Source organism: Coffea eugenioides, chromosome 9 (assembly GCF_003713205.1).
Source record: "Coffea eugenioides isolate CCC68of chromosome 9, Ceug_1.0, whole genome shotgun sequence".
NCBI lineage: Eukaryota > Viridiplantae > Streptophyta > Magnoliopsida > Gentianales > Rubiaceae > Coffea > Coffea eugenioides.
Genome location: NC_040043.1, coordinates 539,249 through 560,933, shown reverse-complemented (window position 1 = coordinate 560,933; position 21,685 = coordinate 539,249). Strand labels below are relative to the sequence as shown.

Genomic DNA, 21,685 nt, shown 5'->3' with positions numbered 1-21,685 from the left:
GAGTTCTAAATGTTATGTTGAGATTTGTTAGGGGAGATTTGAATAGTGTTGTTTTGAGGTTTGTCGCGAAAAATCTGTGTAGACTTATTACTTACACTTTCAATTAATAATAGAGAGTTATTTAATGAGAAATCTAAAATCATTTTTCAACTCTCTCAATATAAGTCTCGGTAAACTATTTTTTGTCAGCTTTCAGTAGAAGTAAGCTCTAAATTCTAACATATTGGCTGGTAGTACAAAATAGAGATGTTCCAATTTCTCTTCAGCACATGCAAATATTTATCACATACAAGAAGCTAGTGTTGAAAATAGGACCAGGAGTTTGCTTCAATCCAATTGAAAGCAATCGGGCTTAACGAACCATCAGGAACGCCAAGAGAGCTGACCAAGAAAAGTGCATATACAAAGGGTATTTTCTCTAATTTAAAGACATAACAACACTCTCTGCTCCTCATGTTTTTCATATACAAAGGGTCACCCTGGAAATTTATCAGCAATTGGTATCATTAGTTGCTTCTAACTTCTGGTCCTGCAAGATCTATACCAAAGAATCAGATAATAGAGAAGTCTGTAGCCCACGATGAAAGCCAACATCACAACCAAGTAACTCTATTTCTGTGACTGTTTTATGCCTAGATTTCTCAAGAATGCATCACCATGCATCAAACATCCTGCTTCAACACCGTCTGCACATTTCCCTCGGCCTCTGTATCCTCCAAAACTCATTTAGTAGAAGACATTCAAGAGGATACTTCATCAAGCTCAAATAGTGCATGAAGAGCCTATACTTGGGTATTTCTTTGTTAGATATGAATTACCCCGAGAAAACAAGAATGCACCCATGATGCCTGCAATCAAAGACATTCCTGATATGAAATTCGGTACCAGAGCACTGAAGCAGCTGCAAAAGAATTTGCCATTGAGAGAACCATCCAAGCCACCAGACAGAAATAAAGGAATCCATAGATTTTGCGTCTGAGTCCAACTAGCCAGTGAAGTGGAGTAGTAAAGAGGAGATAGTTGCAAAAGGAAGGCAACAAACACTAGGTTGTTTGCTATAACATATGAAGATATTCTGTAAGATCCTCTTGAGGTCTCTCTCATCAAAATTATCCTCTCTTGCAAGAATATTGGGAGAGCTCCTGTAGTAAATGACAACAAGAAGGTCAGGATAAACCCCATGAATCCAATCTGAGTTTGAACACCTTCAGGCAGAAATATTTTGCTATGTACTTGGATTTGATTAGTTGCCAACCATCTGAGTTGACATTATTCAACTTGATTCACCAACTGGCAAATCAACACTGTATAAACAGGCACAGAGGCTTAAGATGCATTCCAATTTCCACGTGCATGGGCATAGCATGCAACTAATTCATTTGGATGATATAATACATAAGGTCATCAGTTTGACAAGATTAACTTCAAAACACCTACTTCCAACTAAATACGCAGAAGACAACAGAAATGATATGTTTCTTGTTTATTCAGAAGCTCAGAATGCCAGTGCATTATTGAATAAAAAAATTATTTTTTTTGGGTCAATCACTAATCTGATCTATATTAAGGGATATTTTCAAGTGATATTGGCAAATGATATCGTCAAAGCACACATTTTAGTTCTACAGCAAACCTCGTGTGCAATGACAACTATAGCTTTTGCCACTCAACAATTGATCATTTTTAAAAGGATAAAAGTGTTATTTCATGAATATTTTGCAGTGGCATTATAACAAGTCTAAGTGTATTAGGCTGGTAATTGTGAGACTCCTAATTGACTCTCAAAACATGCTCTCAAAACATGATCATTTCTCTGCTCCTCATGTTTTTCATATACAAAGGGTCACCCTGGAAATTTATCAGCAATGGGTATCATTAGTTGCTTCTAACTTCTGGTCCTGCAAGATCTATACCAAAGAGTCAGATAACAGCGAAGTCTGTAGCCCACGATGAAAGCCAACATCACAACTAAGTTACTTTATTTTTGTGACTCTTCTATGCCTAGATTTCTCAAGAATGCATCACCATGCATCAAACATCCTGCTTCAACACCTTCTACACATTTCCCTCTGCCTCTGTATTCTCCAAACTCATTTAGTAGAAGACATTCAAGAGGATACTTCATCAAGCTCAAGTAGTGCATGAAGAGCCAATACTTGGGTATTTCTTTGTTAGATATGAAGTACCCCGAGAAAAAAGAAGAACGCACCCATGATGCCTGCAATCAAAGACATTCCTGATATGAATGCAGCTGCAAAAGAATTTTCCTTTGAGAGAACCATCCAAGCCACCAGACAGAAATAAAGGAATCCATCGATTTTGCGTCTCAGTCCAACTAGCCAGTGAAGTGGAGTAGTAAAGGAATGCAACAAAATTATAAGAGATCTTTACAATCCACTAATACAATCCAACTCAGCTCAGTGAATGCGATCTTTACACGGAAAACCTTAGTTGAGAGAAATGTCATGTACCTAGGGGTAGTCAGCTACAGCCAATACAGCAACGGGACAACCAAGAAAAAGAAAGAAGAAAAGGGAGAGAAAGGAGAACCTTTACAGTGACTGCCACAAAGTGAAGAATACAGAGGTACCAGTGACCTCATAGGAATTTTATTGTACAAGGCCAAAAAGCTCACTAAATACATTCAAGTGCTTAGCAATTCACACTGAACAAATCATCTACATCAAGCCTGCAAAATCACCCAAAAACTAAACCTTGCTAGCTAGGTACAGCAGGGGGCGAACTCTTACAATGCCAATTGAACCATAGGCACTTATCCTTCACTGCTTCAGCTTCACTGACGTACTCTTTGAATCCATTGGGAGATATTCCCCTCTTTGCTATCACATATGAAGATATTCTGTAGGATCCGCTTGAGGTCTCTCTCATCAAAATTATACTCTCTTGCAAGAATATTGGGAGAGCACCTGTAGTAAATGACAACAAGAAGGTCAGGATAAACGCGGAATTGGAGTAAGAGAGGTGCTTTTCTTGAATATTGGTCAAAATGGAAGTTCTGATAACATGCAGAGCTGAAGTCTCAAGCACTGAATCTGAGGTTGCTAACGTTGTATTGGTTACAGGCATCATTATTGTATCATCTCTTGTTGCATCTCCATGATCATGTTCACATTCAAGCATTTTTCTGGCTTTTATATTGGTTGGATTGGCCTCAACTCCCATAGTAATGCTCTAAGAAGGCACAAATACTGCAAGAAATACATATTATCGTCAGCAGAAGTTAGTATTGCTAGCAAGCAACTAATGTGCCTAGGAAGAGGTAGTAGAAATTATATGTTACTTCCCACTTCAGATTGAATATAATGTGTTGCTTTGAATGTAATTTATGCATCAAGAAAAATGGATTTTCAAAAGTATATAACGTTCTGGATTTGAATGAGTTTGTGTGTGCAGCAAAATGGAAATAAAAGTTTAATAATGTTGAAAATTCTGTGGATTTATATCATGGTTAGTTGGGATTCAAAGACATTAATTCATACCAATTGTTTATTGGGATAGAAAAATGGTACATGGCATGGCACGTTATCGTACTTTTATATTATGGCTGCCTGTACTTAATTTTAAATAATCGAAATTAGTATTCTATATGATTATAATACATGATATATGGTCGTCGTAACTCACAAGTTTTAATTAAAGCTTGAACAAAACCTTGGTTTGTGGAAACAAATCATAATTTTAAGTCCAGGCAATTTGTCCGACCCTATTCTTTCATGGTGGATTTAATTTGAAAGAATCTAGTTAAATATTTTTTGGCTCTCATACAAATCAAACTAAAAAAGGTAAATTACTAATAAATTCCCTTGTGGTTTCGCACATTACCGCATTACCTTTATAGTTTTTTGAATCAATTGCTATAACTGAAGGTACTTTTTATCCATTTTTCACTTTACACAAAATTATAGAGTGATTATAAAGATATTTTAAAACATTAAGGAATCATGTGACAATACACAAATTTTTTAGAAGATTATTAGTAATTTACCCAATTTAAAGTCCAGAAGTAACTATTTGGTTGGTAATAGTTCTAGGGGAAAAGAGTCCCATGCCCCTCCAACTCTTTTCCAAGTAAAGTTTTAATCCTCCAATAATTAACAATAAAAGTTTGGCCCTCGGTCTAATAAAATAGCATATTCGTGGCCCTTCTGTCAAATCTAGCAGTTAAAATTAACAGGAAGCATTATCTCGTGAGATGCGCGATCAAATATCAAGGGTATTATAGTCTCTGAATGGTTTACCAAGCACCTCCGCCCCACCGACCCCTCCACCACCCCACCACCTGTGTCACCACCACTGCTGCCGTTGCTCTTGCTTCTCCTCACGATAAGCCTGATTGATCATTCAATAGGACCAGTTCTGCATCTATACACTGCTTGGTATGTTTGTCCACCATTTCGTGCAACCTTCTGTCCTTCCTCAGTAGCAGTACTCAAAAGCTTTACAACTGGATCATCTTCCTGCTCTTGCACGGTAAGGGGTTCGAACAATGGGTGCCCCTCCAAACAAGATTTCATCCACTCCCCCAGTTCTTCCACATCAGCAATGGTGTAAATAATTCCACCAACTGCAAGAGCATAAGCATACTCATCCAGCAAGTAAGGACTAATAACACGACGGCGATGATTTTTTTCTTTAAAGTGAGGGTCCGGGAAAAGAAAAAACATCTTTTTAAGCTGCCTCTTCTCAAAGTAATTGGGAATGTACTTCATCGAATTAGTGCGAACCACTGAAATATTCTGATACTGCCCAGGATTACTAGTCCTCAGTGCTAAAATCCTTTCCTTTACGTACTCTGTCACCTTATCCCTGAGTTCCATTCCAATCATAAGGGTTTCAGGAAAAAGCGTCGAAAGGCTAATTAAACGCCCTCCAAAACCACAACCTATGTCCGCAAAACAATCTTTTTGGAATCATTAGATATCTGAGGATAATGACTGGAATAATCAAATTGAGAATGGGCAACAGGAACAGGGAAATGGGAATCACTCAATGGATTGCGATGTGCCAGAGCATGATAAAATCGTTTCCGAGGCAGCCCAGTACTTTTGCTTCTCTTCACCGAAATGATGTAGAGGTTCTTTGTCCCCATTGTTATCGGCGCAGTTGCCGTTGCCGCCACCGGAAGACCTAGCGACATCTTGAACTTGTTCTCTAGGAAAGAGACCATAATGCCCTTGATATTTGGTCGCGTGTCGCACGAGATGATGCTTCTCGTCAATTTTAACTGCTGGATTTGACGGAAGGACCATAAATATGCTATTTTATTAGATCGAGGGCCAAATCTAAAACTTTACCTGAGAAAGAGTTGAAGGGTCATTGAGACTCTTTTCCCTAGTTCTAGAATGGGCGCAAAACAAACAATTTGGTTGGTAAGAGTGCTATAATGGATACAAACTAGGCGCCATGCTTCTAACCAAAATCTGCAATTTCAACATCTGTAATTTATCTAGAGAAATGATGGGAATAGTCCCTCACTTGTTGCATTTGTATTTATTTAATTTCTCACTTCCAAATCGCACTATTTTAATTTTAAAAACTATTTTGGGAGATTTTTAATCTTAAAACATCGCCTGACCACCACATGATTCCGATTTTAGGAGCCCAAAAAGTATCACATACTTTTAATTTATTATTATTCTTTTATTTGCTTTTTCTCCTTTGTTTCTCATTTGGCCTAGTCTAATTGGTACTCTTGGTATTCTTTATCTTTGTTATTGGTTTTTAGTTTAAATATGTTTGGAACAATTTGCGAATCTCTTTGCTAGATTATTTTTTAAATTAATCTTTTCTACACTGACACTGTTGGATTAATGACAATTATGCAAAATTTAAATTTAACATTCCAGGCACAGCACCTTCAAATCTGGTAAAGCAACCGAATTGGGTATATCCAAATCAACTTGTCTATCCATTTTCAGAACAACTAGTGTTTTGCATGTAAATATTCCCAATAGATTTGATCGTTCAGCATCATTTTCAAACAGAAAAATCTCAAGTTCTTGAACATTGCACAACGGTAAAGCAGATATCAAGGAGTCCATTTGCAACTGAAACCGTTCACATAGCCACGGTGGGAAGATTGTGAGCCCAAATTTTCTTATGGGAGCTGTGTTACGTTGCCGTATCAAGTTAATACAAAAATCAATAAATCTAGAGAACTTCAGATGAGAATTTTCACGTTGAATAGGATCTAATTCGTCTGAAGTGTCATTAAATACGAGATTAATAACTGGAATAGAAGTGAGAAGGTATCGCCATCGAGGAGATAAAATTGAGGTGGCTGCGGCTTCTTTCATGGGGAGAAATGACAAAATTTGGCAAAGGAGAAGGGCACTAATTCTATCAATCCTATTTGAAGAATTGGCGGTGGGATCTTGATCCAATGATATCTTCCCAGCCAAAAAAAAAGGGTGTTTCCACTGATCAACAAGAAGGGCAAGAAATGGGAAAACAGGATGCTAAGTTGCATAAAAGAAATAACCATAAACATAAAAGAAATGGGGAACCTCATCGGTGTATTAAGAATTTCCTTGATTGCACTGGAATACATTTCATCTGTAGTCGATCGGTATCTAAAATTTCAACACAATGGCTGATGCATATGATATAATTATTTGTTCAGAATTTGATTGTCTATGGCTGATGCATATGATATAATTGCGCACTCCTTACTCAAGGTGTCCATTTTGGCACTAATTCCATGATTACCTAACGAGAAAATACGTACTCTGTGTGACCTTTGCCTACGAGTCCAATCAGCTCCCTGCCCACAAAACAAAACAAAAAAAAATAATAAAAGGCATCTTTTCTTAAAAAAAAATTAAAAAAAAAATGCTTTGAGATTATCAATTAATGCTGCTAGCTCCGGTCCAATCAGCTCAAAACTCAACTAATTGATCCTTTATAAACTTGTAATTTGAGCACTTAATTTAGTGGCTTGCTGCTTTAATTATTTTACCAGCTGCAGGTATCACTTAAAGGATGCGGTTCTTGACGGAGGAATCCCTTTCAACAGGGCCTACGGAATATCACGGAACCGATCCCAGATTCAACAAGGTGTTTAACCAGGGAATGTCTAATCACTCCACCATTACCATGAAGAAGATTTTGGAAGTTGACAGAGGGTTTGAGGGACTGAAGACCGTGGTCCACGTGGGGGGTGGAACTGGGGCTACGCTCAATATGATCATCAGCAAATAATTCTAGCAGACAAAAAGGAAAAGGTTTCAATCTTATTATCAGAAAACCATCAAACTTTTCGATTCTTCATCAAAGCATATAACAAGTTTTGACAAGATAACAAGAACAAGCATTACAAAAAAACCACACACACACACTGAATGCACACACATACACTTTCGAACATTTGAGACGTTTAAAAAATAATACTCTAAAATTGTTGAAAGACGAAGAAGAAGAAGAATGGGAATTTACCGCAAAAGGGTTCACTTCTTCTTCAGCAAACGGATTGGAATCGTAACGGCCAGCCATTATCAGAAGAACCCTTTAATGAAAATGCACAATGCAAAAAAGAAAGTATGATATTATCTTTTTAAAATGTTCAAGAAAATAACACAAAAATTCGGATCTGGGGAGAATATAAAACGGGTTTGAAGATTTTGTATGATATTGTTGCCAAAATGGGAATGTTATGTTAATGAGAACGTATGGAATCAAGAATTGGACTTGGTTTTTCTTTTGTTAATATTTTTTTAAATGACTTAGTTTTAATATGTTTTTCGATATGGGGTTGTACTTATACATCGTTTGGGGTTCCCGGGAAAATTGAGGGGCAAAATCAGGGAAACTACCAAAGTTGGCCCCGGTGGCTTTGGAGCTGCAAATAGGCGGGGGATGTCAGGACACAGCAATTGATTTCCCAAATTAGATCAATTGATTTTGCCCCAATGCGCAAACGTTGTCGTTCAATGTCAGGACGCAGCAATTGATTTCCCAAATTAGACCAATTGATTTTGCCCCAATGCGCAAACGTTGTCGTTCCATTTATTTGTTAGCAGAGTTAGTAATAAGTCGGACGACGTCGTGGAAGACCCAAGCTAAGTAGCGCGACGTCGTTTGTCCGCATAACAGAATTAGTTGGCAACACTCGGAGTCGGTTACTTCATCTTATTTGTACAGCAGTGATTGGTGGAAAAAGACATCTCAGCAATATAACAGAATTTCCCTCTTTTGCTACTTTCTCTCTCTATTTCTCCCTCTATCCCAATTCTCCCTGCTCGTCTGTGCACTCTTCATCCCCAATCTTCCTATCTCCCCCAAATCTTCCTCAATTCCGGAATTAATTCTCAATTTTAGACAGAAATGGATCCAGAGGCCTGACAGGGGATTGGGTTTATATGAGCTGGGGAAACATTGGTGTCTTGGACCCGCCAACTGGCTAACTGACTCGGTAATTGCAATTCATTATTATGAACTGTAGATTTTTGCTGTACCAATTTTGTACTTTTAAGTAATTCTTCGTACTATTATACAACAATGTCCAAAACACCGTTTCAACTACTTAATTCATAGTTATATAAAAAATGGGATGATCAGATACCTAATAAATTAAGTTTGTCCAATTCAAACTGATTCGTGTAATTCTTATTATATTTGGCGTAGGTTGTATAGTTTGATATAATCATCAACTTTTGTATAGATTGATAAATTCGGATTTACATTCAAACTGTAATTGTATGAATTTACAACAAAAGTTACAAAAATAAAAAGAATCGATTTGAATTGAATAGAAATCAACTTGCGAGATTCTTGATCCAAAATTAGGAAGCTGCCTATCATTTGTAATGACTTGTTGATTCTTTTGTTAAAATGTACACACTCCTAACTTCCTTAGGGGGAAAAAAAAAAAAAGAAAGAACGTTTCACCCTCTTCTGTTTCCTTAGAAACCTTTGGAAGTGATATATATATATATATATATATATATATATATTTTAATGGTGTTTCCCAATGAAAACTTAACTGTCAATATACACAAGTCAGGCATATCTAAATTCAACACTATGTATCAGGAATTTAGTGAGAAGAATCATGCTAGGCCTAAAAAATGGTAAGCTTTAGGTACTGTAACGCCCTAGCCTCAAGAGCTAACCTAAGGAACTTTTGAGTTGAAACCACAAATTTAAAATGATTAATTTAAATCCTGGCCAAAGAACTTTTGAGCTAAAACTATGGATTCAAAATAATTAACTCAAGTTATTAAGTAGTCCATGGATCTAGAAATAACATATTGGCCAAGACTCAACCCAGGCAAAAACCATGCAAAATCTGTTAGCATTTAAACTGAAATCGCGGGTCAAAACAATTAAACCAAATTGCTAAATAACCCATGGGTCTAGAGTCATGTATCAATCCAATCCTTTCCTTTCTTTTTGATGTTGGACGGGTCCTCAGAGTTAAGACAGAAATAATTTGATTAAATTTTTAACATTGGTGTAGACACCAAATTTTTGGTGTTTTATTATTTATTTATTTATTTACTATTCGTTTTATTTGTTCTATTTTTATTTGTCATATTTAGTTTTATTTACATTTAGTTTTAGTTATTTTAACCATCTTAGCTAGAAGTTCTCAAAGGGAAAAGAAAAGTGTTCCAAAAAAATGTGTTTTATGTCTTTTAAAATCAATCTTTTAGCATCTTACTTATTTTTGTTAAGTTATTTTGAAAAAAAAGGAAAAGAAGGAAAACAATGAAAAATGGAAAATGGAAAAGGAAAAAAATGAAAAATGGAAGATTGAAAGTGGCATTTTGTTATTTCTAGTTTTATTTTTGTTTATTCAATCCAATGTCGGAATTCATCAGGGAGTTGGAATGGTTATATTTTGTGATGATTTCATGGTTGGGTTAATTGTATTTTGACTTCTGAAGTCTTCGTTTAAGTCACAAGAGAATGGTCTCCTGGTCTTTTGTTTTTGTTTGCATGATGTTTCGCCCATTTCATTCTGTCCAGAAATTTGTTTCCATATTTTTAAGATGCCAGAAATGAGTTTAGTTTTCTCTTCTGTGAGATTTCTGTTTGGATACTCAAAAGGTTTGTTGAGATTGCATTCAATCCAACGTTTTGACGCAGCTTGCAGGGAAGGATTTGCAAGGAAGGACTGGGGAGCCTTGGCTGCAAATAGGTAAGAAAGGACTGCAGGTTAGAGGAGGGGGGCTTCATATAAATAGAAAAGGAGGGAGCAGCCGCCAAGGAGGTAAGGATCGACGGCTGCAAAATCTGGAGGAAGAACAAAAGAAAACAAAAAAACCAGAGGGAGGGTTTGGGGAGAGAAAGGTTTGACGGCCAAAACTAAAATCCGAGAGGGGGTGAACGGCTGTAGAGGGAAAGCTAATAGGAGAGACAGGAGAAAAGCTTGAGGGAGCAAAAAGAAAGGAGGGGATACGGGGAGAGTTTTTTGGGGGTGAAGATAGAAAAAGGCTACGGAGAGAAGAGAGCTAACGGAAAAAAGAAAAACTGGGGAGCTAAGAGTGACGGGGGATTGGAGGTTTTCAGGGAGTGAACGGAGGAAGGGAAACTAAAGCAAAAGGGCAGCTACGGCTAAGTGCAAGGGGGGTTTTGGAGGAGAGTAGAGTTGGCTGGATAAAAGAAAAATAGAACAGAAAAGAGGGGAAGAGCGAAGGAGCTCTGCGAGAGAAAGACAGAAGAGAAGACTGAGAGTGGGTGGCCGAGAGTTTGAGAGCTTCCGTGGAAGAGGGCCGAGGGATTGAGAGAGTTTCAAGAAAGGTTTTGAGAGAAAGCTATGGGCTGAGTCAACTAGAACCAAAGAAAACAGGAACAAGGGAGATAGAGAATAGCGGCAGGAAGGAAGGCCAGAACCAGAAACAATTTCTGCAAATTTTCATCGAACATGCTGGTTTTCGGCACACCTTGAAACTCGATTATCTCCTTCCTGGTTGCTTAATTTGAGCAGATTTTTGTTGCTGCACCAAGTGGGGAGTAAGGGGAGGATTCCTTGCTCAGAAATTTTTCACAAATAACAACCGGAAGATCGTCAAATCTGGCCACAAAGGAGCTGCCCTGCCTTTATTGCACCAGTTTCGACTTCGAACGGAGACGCAGCAGAAATTCTTGTTTTGGTCCCAGCGACTCAGGTGAGTATATTTTCTCCCATGTTAGCTTATGCCCATTATTGCCTGTAAATGAAGATAATTTCCCCATGGGCTGGTTCCGAATATGTCATGAAATTTTAGAATCATTATGTGAATTTTTCTTTTCCCTCGCGTTGACTGTTTGTCCTGAATTTTTGATGACTTGCGGTGCTGCGAATGAGCTATTCTGTGGTCGGAATTCATCAGGGAGTTGGAATGGTTATATTTTGTGATGATTTCATGGTTGGGTTAATTGTATTTTGACTTCTGAAGTCTTCGTTTAAGTCACAAGAGAATGGTCTCCTGGTCTTTTGTTTTTGTTTGCATGATGTTTCGCCCATTTCATTCTGTCCAGAAATTTGTTTCCATATTTTTAAGATGCCAGAAATGAGTTTAGTTTTCTCTTCTGTGAGATTTCTGTTTGGATACTCAAAAGGTTTGTTGAGATTGCATTGATCAAAATGGGACGAAGTTCATGTAGAAATAAGGTGGACAAACCTACGGGTGTTTTTTGTCTGAAATTTGCAGACGTTTGTTGTGTTGTCCTGCTGAAAATGTTTGTGCATTGCACCTGAGAGTTGCAGGAGCTCTTGTGAAGAGGAGAGCTTCGACTAGGCTGCATAAAGTTAAAATGCATGTTTGGTCCCTCTCTATCCTCAAAATTCCTTTGTTACTTGCCTAAGCGTGAGTTCATGTGAATGTAATGAATGTTGGGCTGCAAATTTCCGGGATTCTTGACAAGCTGCGTCCGTCCTTGTGTTTCACTTTTTTATCATGCAACAGCCCACAAAAACGAGTTTTATCACCTTATGCTAGTTAATTTTTTGTGTTTTGGAAGAAGGGGTCAAATGATTGATGGTGAGCTTGTATGCTGAACCTAAAGCTACAACAGTTTTCATGTGTTTTGTCTCGTGGGTTGAAGCTGCAAAGTTGCAGCCGACATGGTAGAAATAAAGTGCAGCAGTTTTCGTTCTTCAATGTTTACATGTTTTCCAGGATTTGCAGAATTCCATTCTAAGTTTTAGCTTGTTTGGATGTTGAGATCATGTGTTTTGTTTGTCTAGTTTAAAGTTTTGATGTTTGGTTGAAAGAGTTTGGATCAAAAATTGCATGTTTGGGTTTGAAATGTTGGAAAAGAAAGTGCAGCAAATTTCATTTCGGTTGCTAGAGTGAAGAAAGTAGTTGCAGAAGCCTGATTCCTTCGTGGGTTTGCATGGTTTGCATGCAAATCAACTTTCAAAATTGCATTTTGGCCCCAAGTCTCTCCTTGTTCCACTAGGACCCAAGTAATTAAAAATTTTCATCAATTTGGTCCTTGGTAATTTCAATTTGTGCAACTCCATTGCTTGTTTGCTTCAATTAACTACCATGCTTTGTTTCAATTGCGCTTAAGTCATGACTTTAGGGATTTTATGATCAAGTGAGTTTTGCTTTGCACATTTCTTTTAATTTTTCTTAAATAAAGTGGTGCCTTGACCTTTTTATTATTTTGGAGGGTAATTGAATAATTTCACTTCATTGGGGCGTCAATTCAAGGGAGGTACACTCTATCCCTCATTTGCACTACATTTGACCTTACGTGCTCCTACGTGTTATGTGAATATGCCTGTCTACTTCGCTTTCCTTACCTCCTTGCATGCATTTACTTGCTCTTTACTTTTATTTAAGTTTTATGGGGTATGTGTACACCTCTTGGCTTGTAATAGATAGGGCTCGGAGAGCATCTGGTCCATTTCCCCTTCCCCTTTATGCTTTTATGGGGTATGTGTACACCTCTTGGCTTGTAATAGATAGTGCTCGGAGAGCATCTGGTCCACTTCCCCTTCCCCTTGGTTGCTTGTTTTGTTGCTACATGTTTAATTGCTTTATTAGGCTCTTGCATTTAGTCGAGCATGCTAAGTGTTACGTGTTACGTGTTTACGAGTGTTTTGGCATGTCTACTTGCTTTCATAGCCATGAATGAATGGAATGGATGAATGTACGTTTCCGCTAGTCCAACGCTAGTCGGAATTCATAGAATGGGCTAGTCCAACGCTAGACCCTTAGGGATTTCCCCTCGTTAGCACATCATTTGCCTGTTCACTACATATCATGCATTTTTTCTTAGTTTTATCATTTGGCATGATCCTCGAACCCCTTTTCCCTCCATTTTAGGATTTTTGCATTTCATGCTAGTTATAGGGTTCATTTTGCTTGAGTGTCCCCTTCTGATAAGGGAAACGAGCGAGTGTGGCTACTCGATAGCCTTAGCACGCTAGTTTCGCCTTCTAATCAAAGGGAAAATCGAAGTCGAAAAGTTAGGAGTCATTCCCATACCCGACCTGATGCATTCCCTTAGGTTCATTCATTCTCGTTTATCACTTACTCATTCTTTTCAATTCACATTTTCCTTTCCTTATTGTTCATTTTGATTTCTACTTCACAAAATTGCACTTAATTACACCTATATGTACTTATCACTATATTTCATACACTTGCACACGAAAACACTTGGATTTTTTTTTACAATTTCACACAAGCACCTTTATACAATTTTGCACACTTGCACTTACATTTCTTGCATCTTTCATACACTTTCACACTTGCACACTTGAGTCTCATTTGCATTAATCGACCTCTATGAGGTGTTCCTTTGTTGGCCGCCACAATTCATGTGGTTTGGGACCAAAAGCCTCACAAGAGACATCGTAGAATTTAGGATTGCATTTTTCTTTCCGTTTTGCATTCATATAGTCATATCCAACGTGCGAACATACATTGGGTAGAAAACTAGGAAAAATTGGTTTAAGTCGCGCAACTAGCCTTGGCTAGGTCAAAGGGGTGCCTTGGATTCTATCCTTGCCTTCCCCTTTGTCAAATGTGACCCCCGAACCTTTTTCTTTGGCTTACGTGGACTAGGAGTCGTTTTAAAAAGGGTTTTACTACTTTGTCTCTAAAAAACACTTTTTGGGTGACTTGGTACACCCCAAATCTATACCAAGTGGCGACTCCGTTTTCATATTTAAAAAACCCTTTTTAAATTTCATTTGGCCAAATCGTCGCTTTCCAAAGTCCCATGGCCTTTTACTTTTCATGTTGCACACGTTCACACCACACTTCGCACACATTTCACATATCATTTATTTTTCAAAAAGTGGGGCGCGACAATTGGTATATAATTGAAGGCAACATGTGACATAATCGAATACCTGCAATCCTTTTGCTTTGAATAATAAATATGATAAGTCTTTTTCAGAAAAATAAAATACTACTCCATGATTAGAACTGAGCATACTCCTTTGCTAGTTTGGCTCTCATTCATATTTATTTGATAAGCTCAAGGACCCAAATGCACTGAATCTTAATGAAAATTATAAGTTTCACTTTACAATAGAGTTGGACATTGAGAAACAGCAATAAAGATATACACACTGAGGTACTGCGTCAACAAACAATCCCAAATTATATGCTGTTGTTCAACATACAGGATTCATCAAAATCCCCCAAACATTTGAATGTGGTCTCAGGTCACGGAAATACTTTGGTTGCTGTCCCTGCAGCATAACAGACATGAGCTCAAGAAATAGATTGGCAGTCATTTGCTGAATCAAGAAAAAAGGAAAATAGTAGAACGTGTAAGAATTAGCTTAGCAAGCCATTATTAAATGCCAAACCCAAAATCCTGTTATGAGTCATTCATAGAGGTGCAGGTCAGAGCTGTTAGATTTTATTGGCCCGAAGTTTGATTACATAACAACAGAGAACAAAAGTATTTATTCCGTTCCTAGTCAATTTGTAATTTTTCTTTTAAAATACATGCGCATGTCTGTTCTAGCAAAAAGATGTAAATTTTCAGAGTCTACTACTTTTAACTACTAAAACAATCCCTGGTGCATTGAAGTCTTTCAGACAATGTAATGAATCTTTTTATTTAAAAAAGGAAAATGTCTATCAATACTTTAATCTGTCTTTCAAGTTACAGCTTGAAACAAAAACAGAGAAGATGCACCTCAAAGGAGAGAATACTGGAATCAATAATCAGCAGACATCTGGAATCAATAATGAGGCAGTTTGAGAAAACTGCTCTTCTTTTTTGTGACGATGGATGAGTTGCCTTGATTCTGACCCTTTAAAAAACAAAAAGAATGACTGATAAGGAGGAGGACGAAAGAATCTACGGAAAAGAAAATGTAAAGAGCAATTGAAGGATATGGCCATTTAAAAGGAAGCAGTAGCGTTTTTTATTTCCTTTTTCCTTCCGGGGATTATATATAAGAAAAAAAAAAGCACTACTAATAGAATTCTAAACAAACCGAATAAGTAGAGATTAAAACAGAACATTGGAAATAATTATTAACTACTTACAGTTACAGTGGGGTTTGTTTCCCTAATGCGAAACCAGTCAAACTTTGTTGAAATCGATAACAACAAGGGGAATATGTGCAATCTTGGGCCACTCTGCGCCACTTCCTTTGATGCATCTCTTTGCTAAAAGAGGACAGTTGTAGATACGTAGCTCATTTAAATTGGTGAGGTGTCGCATTGCTTCTGCGGAGGGCAACTGTCTGAGGTTAGAGCAATCACCAATCCACAATTCTCGAAGATTCCGAAGGCTACCCATCCACTCTGGAAGAACTTCCAACCCCTCAAACTCCCATATCTCTAGAGACGTCAAGGTAGAGATATGCTGAATTTGGTCTGGGAGAGACGTGATTTTTGGCCATCCATACAATCGAAGTGTTTCCAGCGAGACGAGATTGGTGATGGAGTGTGGCCACGGGAAATGATCAAGGTCAAGGATGTCAGAGAAGCCACCGAGAGTCAACGATCTGAGGTTGGCTAGACGGTGGAGAACCATAATTGGCCAACAACCAGGGTCATGAGAGCGGATCTCCAACCGCTCGAGTGACGTGAACTTCTCAAGATTATTACTCAAAGAAGGATTCAACTTATCACATCCTGAGATGATTAATTCACGTAGGTTTTCCATATCCAGAGAAGCATCTAATAAAGCAGGGCAGCTATATAAGTGTAAGGATTCGAGAGATGCAAGGCTATTCAAATTCCTTATACAAGCCAAACTTCCACATTCTTGTATCTCTAACTCCTTAAGAGATGTCAAGTTCTCCATATCCGGTAGAACAGCCAACTTGGGGAGATCGGAAATTGTCAAGTCCCGGAGATTAGGGAATACCTTAATTGATGAAGAAGAATCCGAGGGAACCATTGCATCTGACCACTCCTCTAGACTTCCCATGTTCCGCAACTCAAAACGCGACAGTTTCGGAAACAGAGTGATTGGTTTCGCCTCTCTGCTACTACTACAAGCGCTGCTCCTTGCATTAATATCGAGATGTGCAAGGAGACCATAGAATTCAGCCCCAATGCGCTTCACATTATGTAAGGACTCCATGCATAAGGACTCGAGACAAGGCAAGTCCCCTAGTGGTGGTACTTGTTCACACTTACCCAATTCCTCCAACGTGAGGCGTACCAGATTCCGAAGAAGTACCATCCACAACGGCAACCTTGAACCTTCGAAACCCTCAATGGCTAAACTTTTCAAGTTTGGGTGAGGTTGGAGACCTTCCATGACACTGTTGATACTGTTGTCGTCGCAATCTTCTTTCGTGCCGTTCCACGAAAGTCTTAAACCTTGAATGCTTGATTTTTCGGACAACTTTGCTTTTGCTGCGGATTCAAAGCTGCTCACATTTTCAAGTCCAGAAATTTTTAGCTTGCCTCGGAGGTTACGCAAGTGTTCCAACTCCTCAAGTTGACATCCCTTGTCTTGGCTTACCCTGAAGGGGGGCAACGTCCGAAGATTAGCCAACTGCCCGATTCCAGGGAACAAACATCCGGACCCCCCTCTAGCAAACTCGAGATGCCTCAAGTTAATTAGATTGCCAAACTTCTTAGGTATCTCTTCCAAGCAACGTACCTTCAAGGTCATCAAATTGTAGAGCTTTGTGATGGAATCTGGCAGAGCGGTGATTTTAGTTCGACTGATATCAAGATGTCTTAAATGTTTCATATTACCCACTGCATTCGGGAGATGAGTAACATGCCAGCTGCCTACTTTTAATACAGAAAGGTATCTAGACCTTTCCAAGATGTCTTCGAGCATAATACCATCACCCTCAAGATAATAAAGCGTTTGCAAATTTGGAGGAATCCCTTCGATATTCTTTAACACCTTCCCTGGACTCCCAATGATGGTCAAATGCATAACTTCATCATGATGACTGACTTCCATGCCATCCTCTGTGTTGAAGAAACGATTATTTGACACTTGCAGTGAAAGATCATGCACAAGGTCGTGCATCCCGCCGTACTTGATTCCGTACTCAGGAGAAGCTTGCAACAAAGAACTCCGAAGCAATACGTTGAAATACTCACTGCCTATATCCTCCATTTGCAAATGACCTCCTCCTCCCTTGGCATCATTAATCAATCCCTGGGCCATCCAAATCTGTATCAAGCTTTGTTTTTCCATGACAGCGTCCTTCGGGAAGATGGAACAACTTGCGAAGCATTGTTTCACTGACCATGAAGGTAAGTTCTCGTAACTCAGCTTCAGGACAGACATGACTCGTTTTGCAATATCGGTCGACTCGTTCCATATTTCACTCTTCTCAAGCTTCGACCATTCAGAGGCATCCTTTTTGGAATACAACAAACCCCCGATCACTTTGATCGCTAATGGCACGCCGCCGCACTTTTTCAGTATCCTTCTGCCAATGCCCACCAGATCTTGAGTCATTGTTGCACCACCGTCTGCAAATGCTAGTTTTTCAAACAACATCCAGCTATTATCATCTGAGAGGATGTCTAGATGATGCAAACCAGATGTTTGCATTGCTGAGGCTACCTCATCGCTACGTGTGGTAGCCAATATTTTGCTTCCTGGAGCACCCCCAATTGCTAACAAACATATCCTCATGTCATTCCATTTCAGTGGATCGTCATTCCAAATATCATCAAGGACAAGCAAGTAACTTTTTCCTTTCAGATTTTCTTGAAGCCTCCTTACCAATGCTTCCTTGGTTGTCGTCTCAGCATTCTTTTCCCCGAGGGAATGATCCCCGAGGGATTGAAGCATATGGTTCAACAGCCTTTCCACTCTGAAATCATCAGACACACAAACCCATATTATTTTATCAAAATGCTTCGTTACATTCTCATTTTTTAGCACCAGCTGTGCGAGGGTTGTTTTACCCTGGCCACCCATCCCAACTATTGAGATGACGGGTAAATCCTTCTTACAGTCTGAGCTAATTAACATGCTCACAACTTTAGATACCTCAGCCTCCCTTCCCACCGTTTCTGACTCGTCCACAAAAGGAGCAGTCCACCGATCCTCTTTGTGATCAGCAGATGCCATGGGTAGTTGAGCTGGATGAAGCCCTATCCGTTTTGCTTCTTTGTAAGCTTCCTCCAGAGATGCGCTAACATTCTTGATCTTGTTAGCCATCTGTAGAGGAAAGGAAATAGGATTTGAGGAAGAAATAGAAAAGAGGTTGCGTAGCTTGTCGCGCTTCCGATTCTCAACCTTCTGCCGCAGAACTTCATATCCGAAGTCATCCAACACGATCTCAGCATCACGTGCTATGGACTGGAGCCTTTTGAGCCAGAGTTGCACTGCTTTGCTTGTTGATTGCTTGCATTTAGCATCAGAAATCAAAGCTTCCACCATCTCTACTTTCTTGGAGAGCTTCTGAAGGGCTTTCTTTACACCCCATGCCCGGCTGGTCTCGGCGGCAGCAAGTGGAAGTATCTTATCCAAGATCACACTAAGCACGGTGTCAGCCATCTTCAAGGGAAACTCTTTAACAGATGAAGGTAAAATGCTTTGTTTGAAGTTGAATAGTTGGACTATATTTTTTGCAGGCAGAGATGAGCAACATTCAACAGCTAGCGTTACAAAGCAGGGAATCCATTACTTATCTTCCATTTCATATTTTTCCAAAACGAAATTTCCTACCAAGTTGGAAAACTAATAAAAAAGTACTGCACCAAGAAAAGAAAAGACTTGAGATAATCCAGGACCACGCGGCTTGTGGGCACCATTGAAATAATTGAATCTATAGACATTGGTTGAGGTAGGACCAAACCAACTCTTTGCTTTCGGGGCAACCTTTTGTATTTGGGTAAAGTGACTCCACTTGTAATGCATTTTCAATCATCTTTGCACATGTGCCAAAACTTATATTATATTACATTACATTACACTAATGTTCTCATAATTCATTGCCCAACGCTGGAGAGAAGCATTAAAAACATAAAAAAGAAAAAGAAAAAAAAAAGCCTTTGTTTGTTTCTTGAACAAAGCAATGTAGCAGCATGTAGTCTCCGGTGAAAGAATTGCCATTATCTTCTGGCCGTACATTTTTTTTCTCCCTGGCTCTTCACATTTAATAACAATTTAATTAGAATAGTATAAAAGTCTCGGATGCAAATTTCAACCTCGAGAAAGGGTGTGAAAACTAAATTTCAACCTCTAGATGCTCATAATGGTCAATAGATGAAATTTCAACCTCTAGATTGCATTATATTCTTTCTCATTGCTTTTACGAGGAAGGCCTGGCCCGACGAGTCAATGATTTGTTGCTCTTTAAAATCGTAAATATAACTTAATATAAATCCCATTCTCATTATAAACAAATTAGTTAAGATTCCAATCCCTCACTTTAAATAATTCTAATAGAAAAGAAATTCCATTAAAAAAAAATGTCCAATTTTTCTAAAAGGCATATAGCAAGTTGACAAGATGATGAGTACGTGCATGCACTCTAACAATAGTTTGAAATTCACAGTTCAACTAGTTCGATACCAAAATTGCCATGAAAGCAAAATTGTCAGATCTCAAACTCATAAAAACAAAAACAATTGCAACTTGACCAATTTCCATTTCTGAAGTTGCTTAAAAATCTATTGCCTATGTTTGTGAACTTGGAACACCAACAGATCATGGCTGGCCATTGGCAGTAACAAGCACTGAATCTGAGGTTGCTAACGTTGTATTGGTTACAGGCATCATTATTGTATCATCGATCTCTTGTTTTGCATCTCCAAGATCATGTTCACATTCATGCATTTTTCTGGCCTTTCTATTGGTTGGATTGGCCTCAACTCCCGTAGTAATGCTCTAAGAAGGCACAATTACCGCAAGAAACATACTCTATATTGTTGTCAGTACAAGTTAGCATTGCTAGCAAGTAACTAATGTGCCTAGGAAGAGGTAGTAGAAATTATATGCTACTTCCCACTTCAGATTGAATATATATATATGTGTGTGTTGCTTTGAATGTAATTTATGCATCAAGAAAAATGGATTTTCAAAAGTATATAACGTTCTGGATTTGAATGAGTTTGTGTATGCAGCAAAATGGAATTAAAAGTTTTATAATGTTGAATATTATGTGGATTTATATTAGGGTTAATCACATTTTATCCCCTTAAAGAATACCCCATTTCTCAGTTTACCCCCTAACCTTTAATTTTGCTCACTTAACCCCCTTTAGGACAAAATTGCCCTTGCATTATTTTGACTTTTTATTTACCTTATTTTCCTTTCTTTTATTTCTTTTTCTCTTTTTTCTTTATTTAATTCTTCCTCTTTCCCACAAAAATCTTCACCTTAATGATTGAAATTAAAAAAGAGAAATTGCAAAGATCTATCTTCTCCTTAAATGATTAAAAAAATATTCAAATCACTTTCCTAAAATACAATTTTTTTAGCCTTTCAATTCTTTTAATTTTGGGTTTTCCTCTTTCCTTTCTAGTTTCTCATTTTATTCCCAAGAAAATATCTTAAGATGAAATTGTTTTGTGAGCTAAAAGAACTCGCATTTGCTAAATGCGAAGACCCTAAGGATAGAAAACCATACACAAAATGCCCCTTTTGTAGAATTTTTTTAAAAATCAGCATAATTTTAGAAATTTCTCACTAATAAAGGGGTAATCCAATTTACTAGCTAGCAAATTTTTTGGGGTACATCTTTAAAGTTTCTTCTTGTCACACAATTCAAGAATGGTATTAAAATTTCTTCTTGGGAGTGTACGGATTAAACTCTTCTCCCATTGGAGAGAATCTCTCTCCATTACTGATTACACCTCAATAAAATTAATTTTAAAAATTATTTTTGAAAATCAACTTTCATCATAATATGTTTCATTACTTGTGCTAGTTACACACAGAACTTCACATGAAATTGACCAAGTTTTGCCATCTAATTAATCGTTATAAAATTTATCCTAATGTTATCAATTTTTCACCGCTCAAATGTTCCATGTAAATCAAATATTCAAAATATTGATCTAGAGATCAAAAGAAAAATAATGACACAATTACATAATTTTATATCATTATATAAATTTATATATGAATAAATGGAGAGACCAAAGGAGAGAAATCTAACAAACAGGATCCTAACCCGGGAGGGCACTAACACTAGTCATGGATCCAATTTTTGGGTCACATGACTTAATTGCAAGTTTGAAGGAATATCTGACAACAGCTTTTTCTTCTCATAGTAGTAGTTTTTGCCCTTTTCAGCACACTTTGCACAACCACC

The 21,685-nt window shown here is 38.1% G+C and overlaps 3 protein-coding genes and 1 pseudogene across 3 annotated transcripts; all 4 read right to left on the bottom strand.

Moving 5' to 3' along the window:
• Window positions 1-4,358: 4,358 nt before the first annotated feature.
• On the bottom strand, window positions 4,359-5,188 carry LOC113783170 (annotated as a pseudogene).
• Window positions 5,189-5,855: 667 nt separating this feature from the next.
• LOC113783169 (putative FBD-associated F-box protein At5g56410) lies at window positions 5,856-7,512 on the bottom strand. Its single transcript, XM_027329236.1, has 3 exons — window positions 7,456-7,512; window positions 6,749-6,784; window positions 5,856-6,479 (listed from the first exon to the last, which is right to left on the bottom strand). The coding sequence occupies exons 1-3, from the start codon at window positions 7,510-7,512 to the stop codon at window positions 5,856-5,858; spliced, it is 717 nt and encodes a 238-aa protein (XP_027185037.1).
• Window positions 7,513-15,038: 7,526 nt separating this feature from the next.
• On the bottom strand, window positions 15,039-16,492 carry LOC113782814 (putative disease resistance protein RGA3). The gene is made up of 2 exons (XM_027328739.1): window positions 15,474-16,492; window positions 15,039-15,235 (listed from the first exon to the last, which is right to left on the bottom strand). Exon 1 carries the CDS (start codon window positions 16,363-16,365, stop codon window positions 15,511-15,513), a length of 855 nt encoding a protein of 284 aa, XP_027184540.1. The 5' UTR covers window positions 16,366-16,492; the 3' UTR covers window positions 15,039-15,235; window positions 15,474-15,510.
• Window positions 16,430-18,921, bottom strand: LOC113783168 (putative disease resistance protein RGA3). The gene is made up of 2 exons (XM_027329235.1): window positions 16,603-18,921; window positions 16,430-16,444 (listed from the first exon to the last, which is right to left on the bottom strand). Exons 1-2 carry the CDS (start codon window positions 18,919-18,921, stop codon window positions 16,430-16,432), a joined length of 2,334 nt encoding a protein of 777 aa, XP_027185036.1.
• Window positions 18,922-21,685: the final 2,764 nt, after the last annotated feature.

Coding starts and splice junctions, on each gene's coding strand:
- LOC113783169 (XM_027329236.1), bottom strand. CDS start 7,512: ATGGCTGGCCGTTACGATTCCAATCCGTTTGCTGAAGAAGAAGTGAAC. Junction 6,785..7,455: donor AAGAAGTGAACCCTTTTGCG/GTAAATTCCCAT, acceptor TTTTGTGGGCAG/GGAGCTGATTGGACTCGTAG. Junction 6,480..6,748: donor GTAGGCAAAGGTCACACAGA/GTACGTATTTTC, acceptor TATGCAACTTAG/CATCCTGTTTTCCCATTTCT.
- LOC113783168 (XM_027329235.1), bottom strand. CDS start 18,921: ATGGCTGACACCGTGCTTAGTGTGATCTTGGATAAGATACTTCCACTT.
- LOC113782814 (XM_027328739.1), bottom strand. CDS start 16,365: ATGGGAAGTCTAGAGGAGTGGTCAGATGCAATGGTTCCCTCGGATTCT.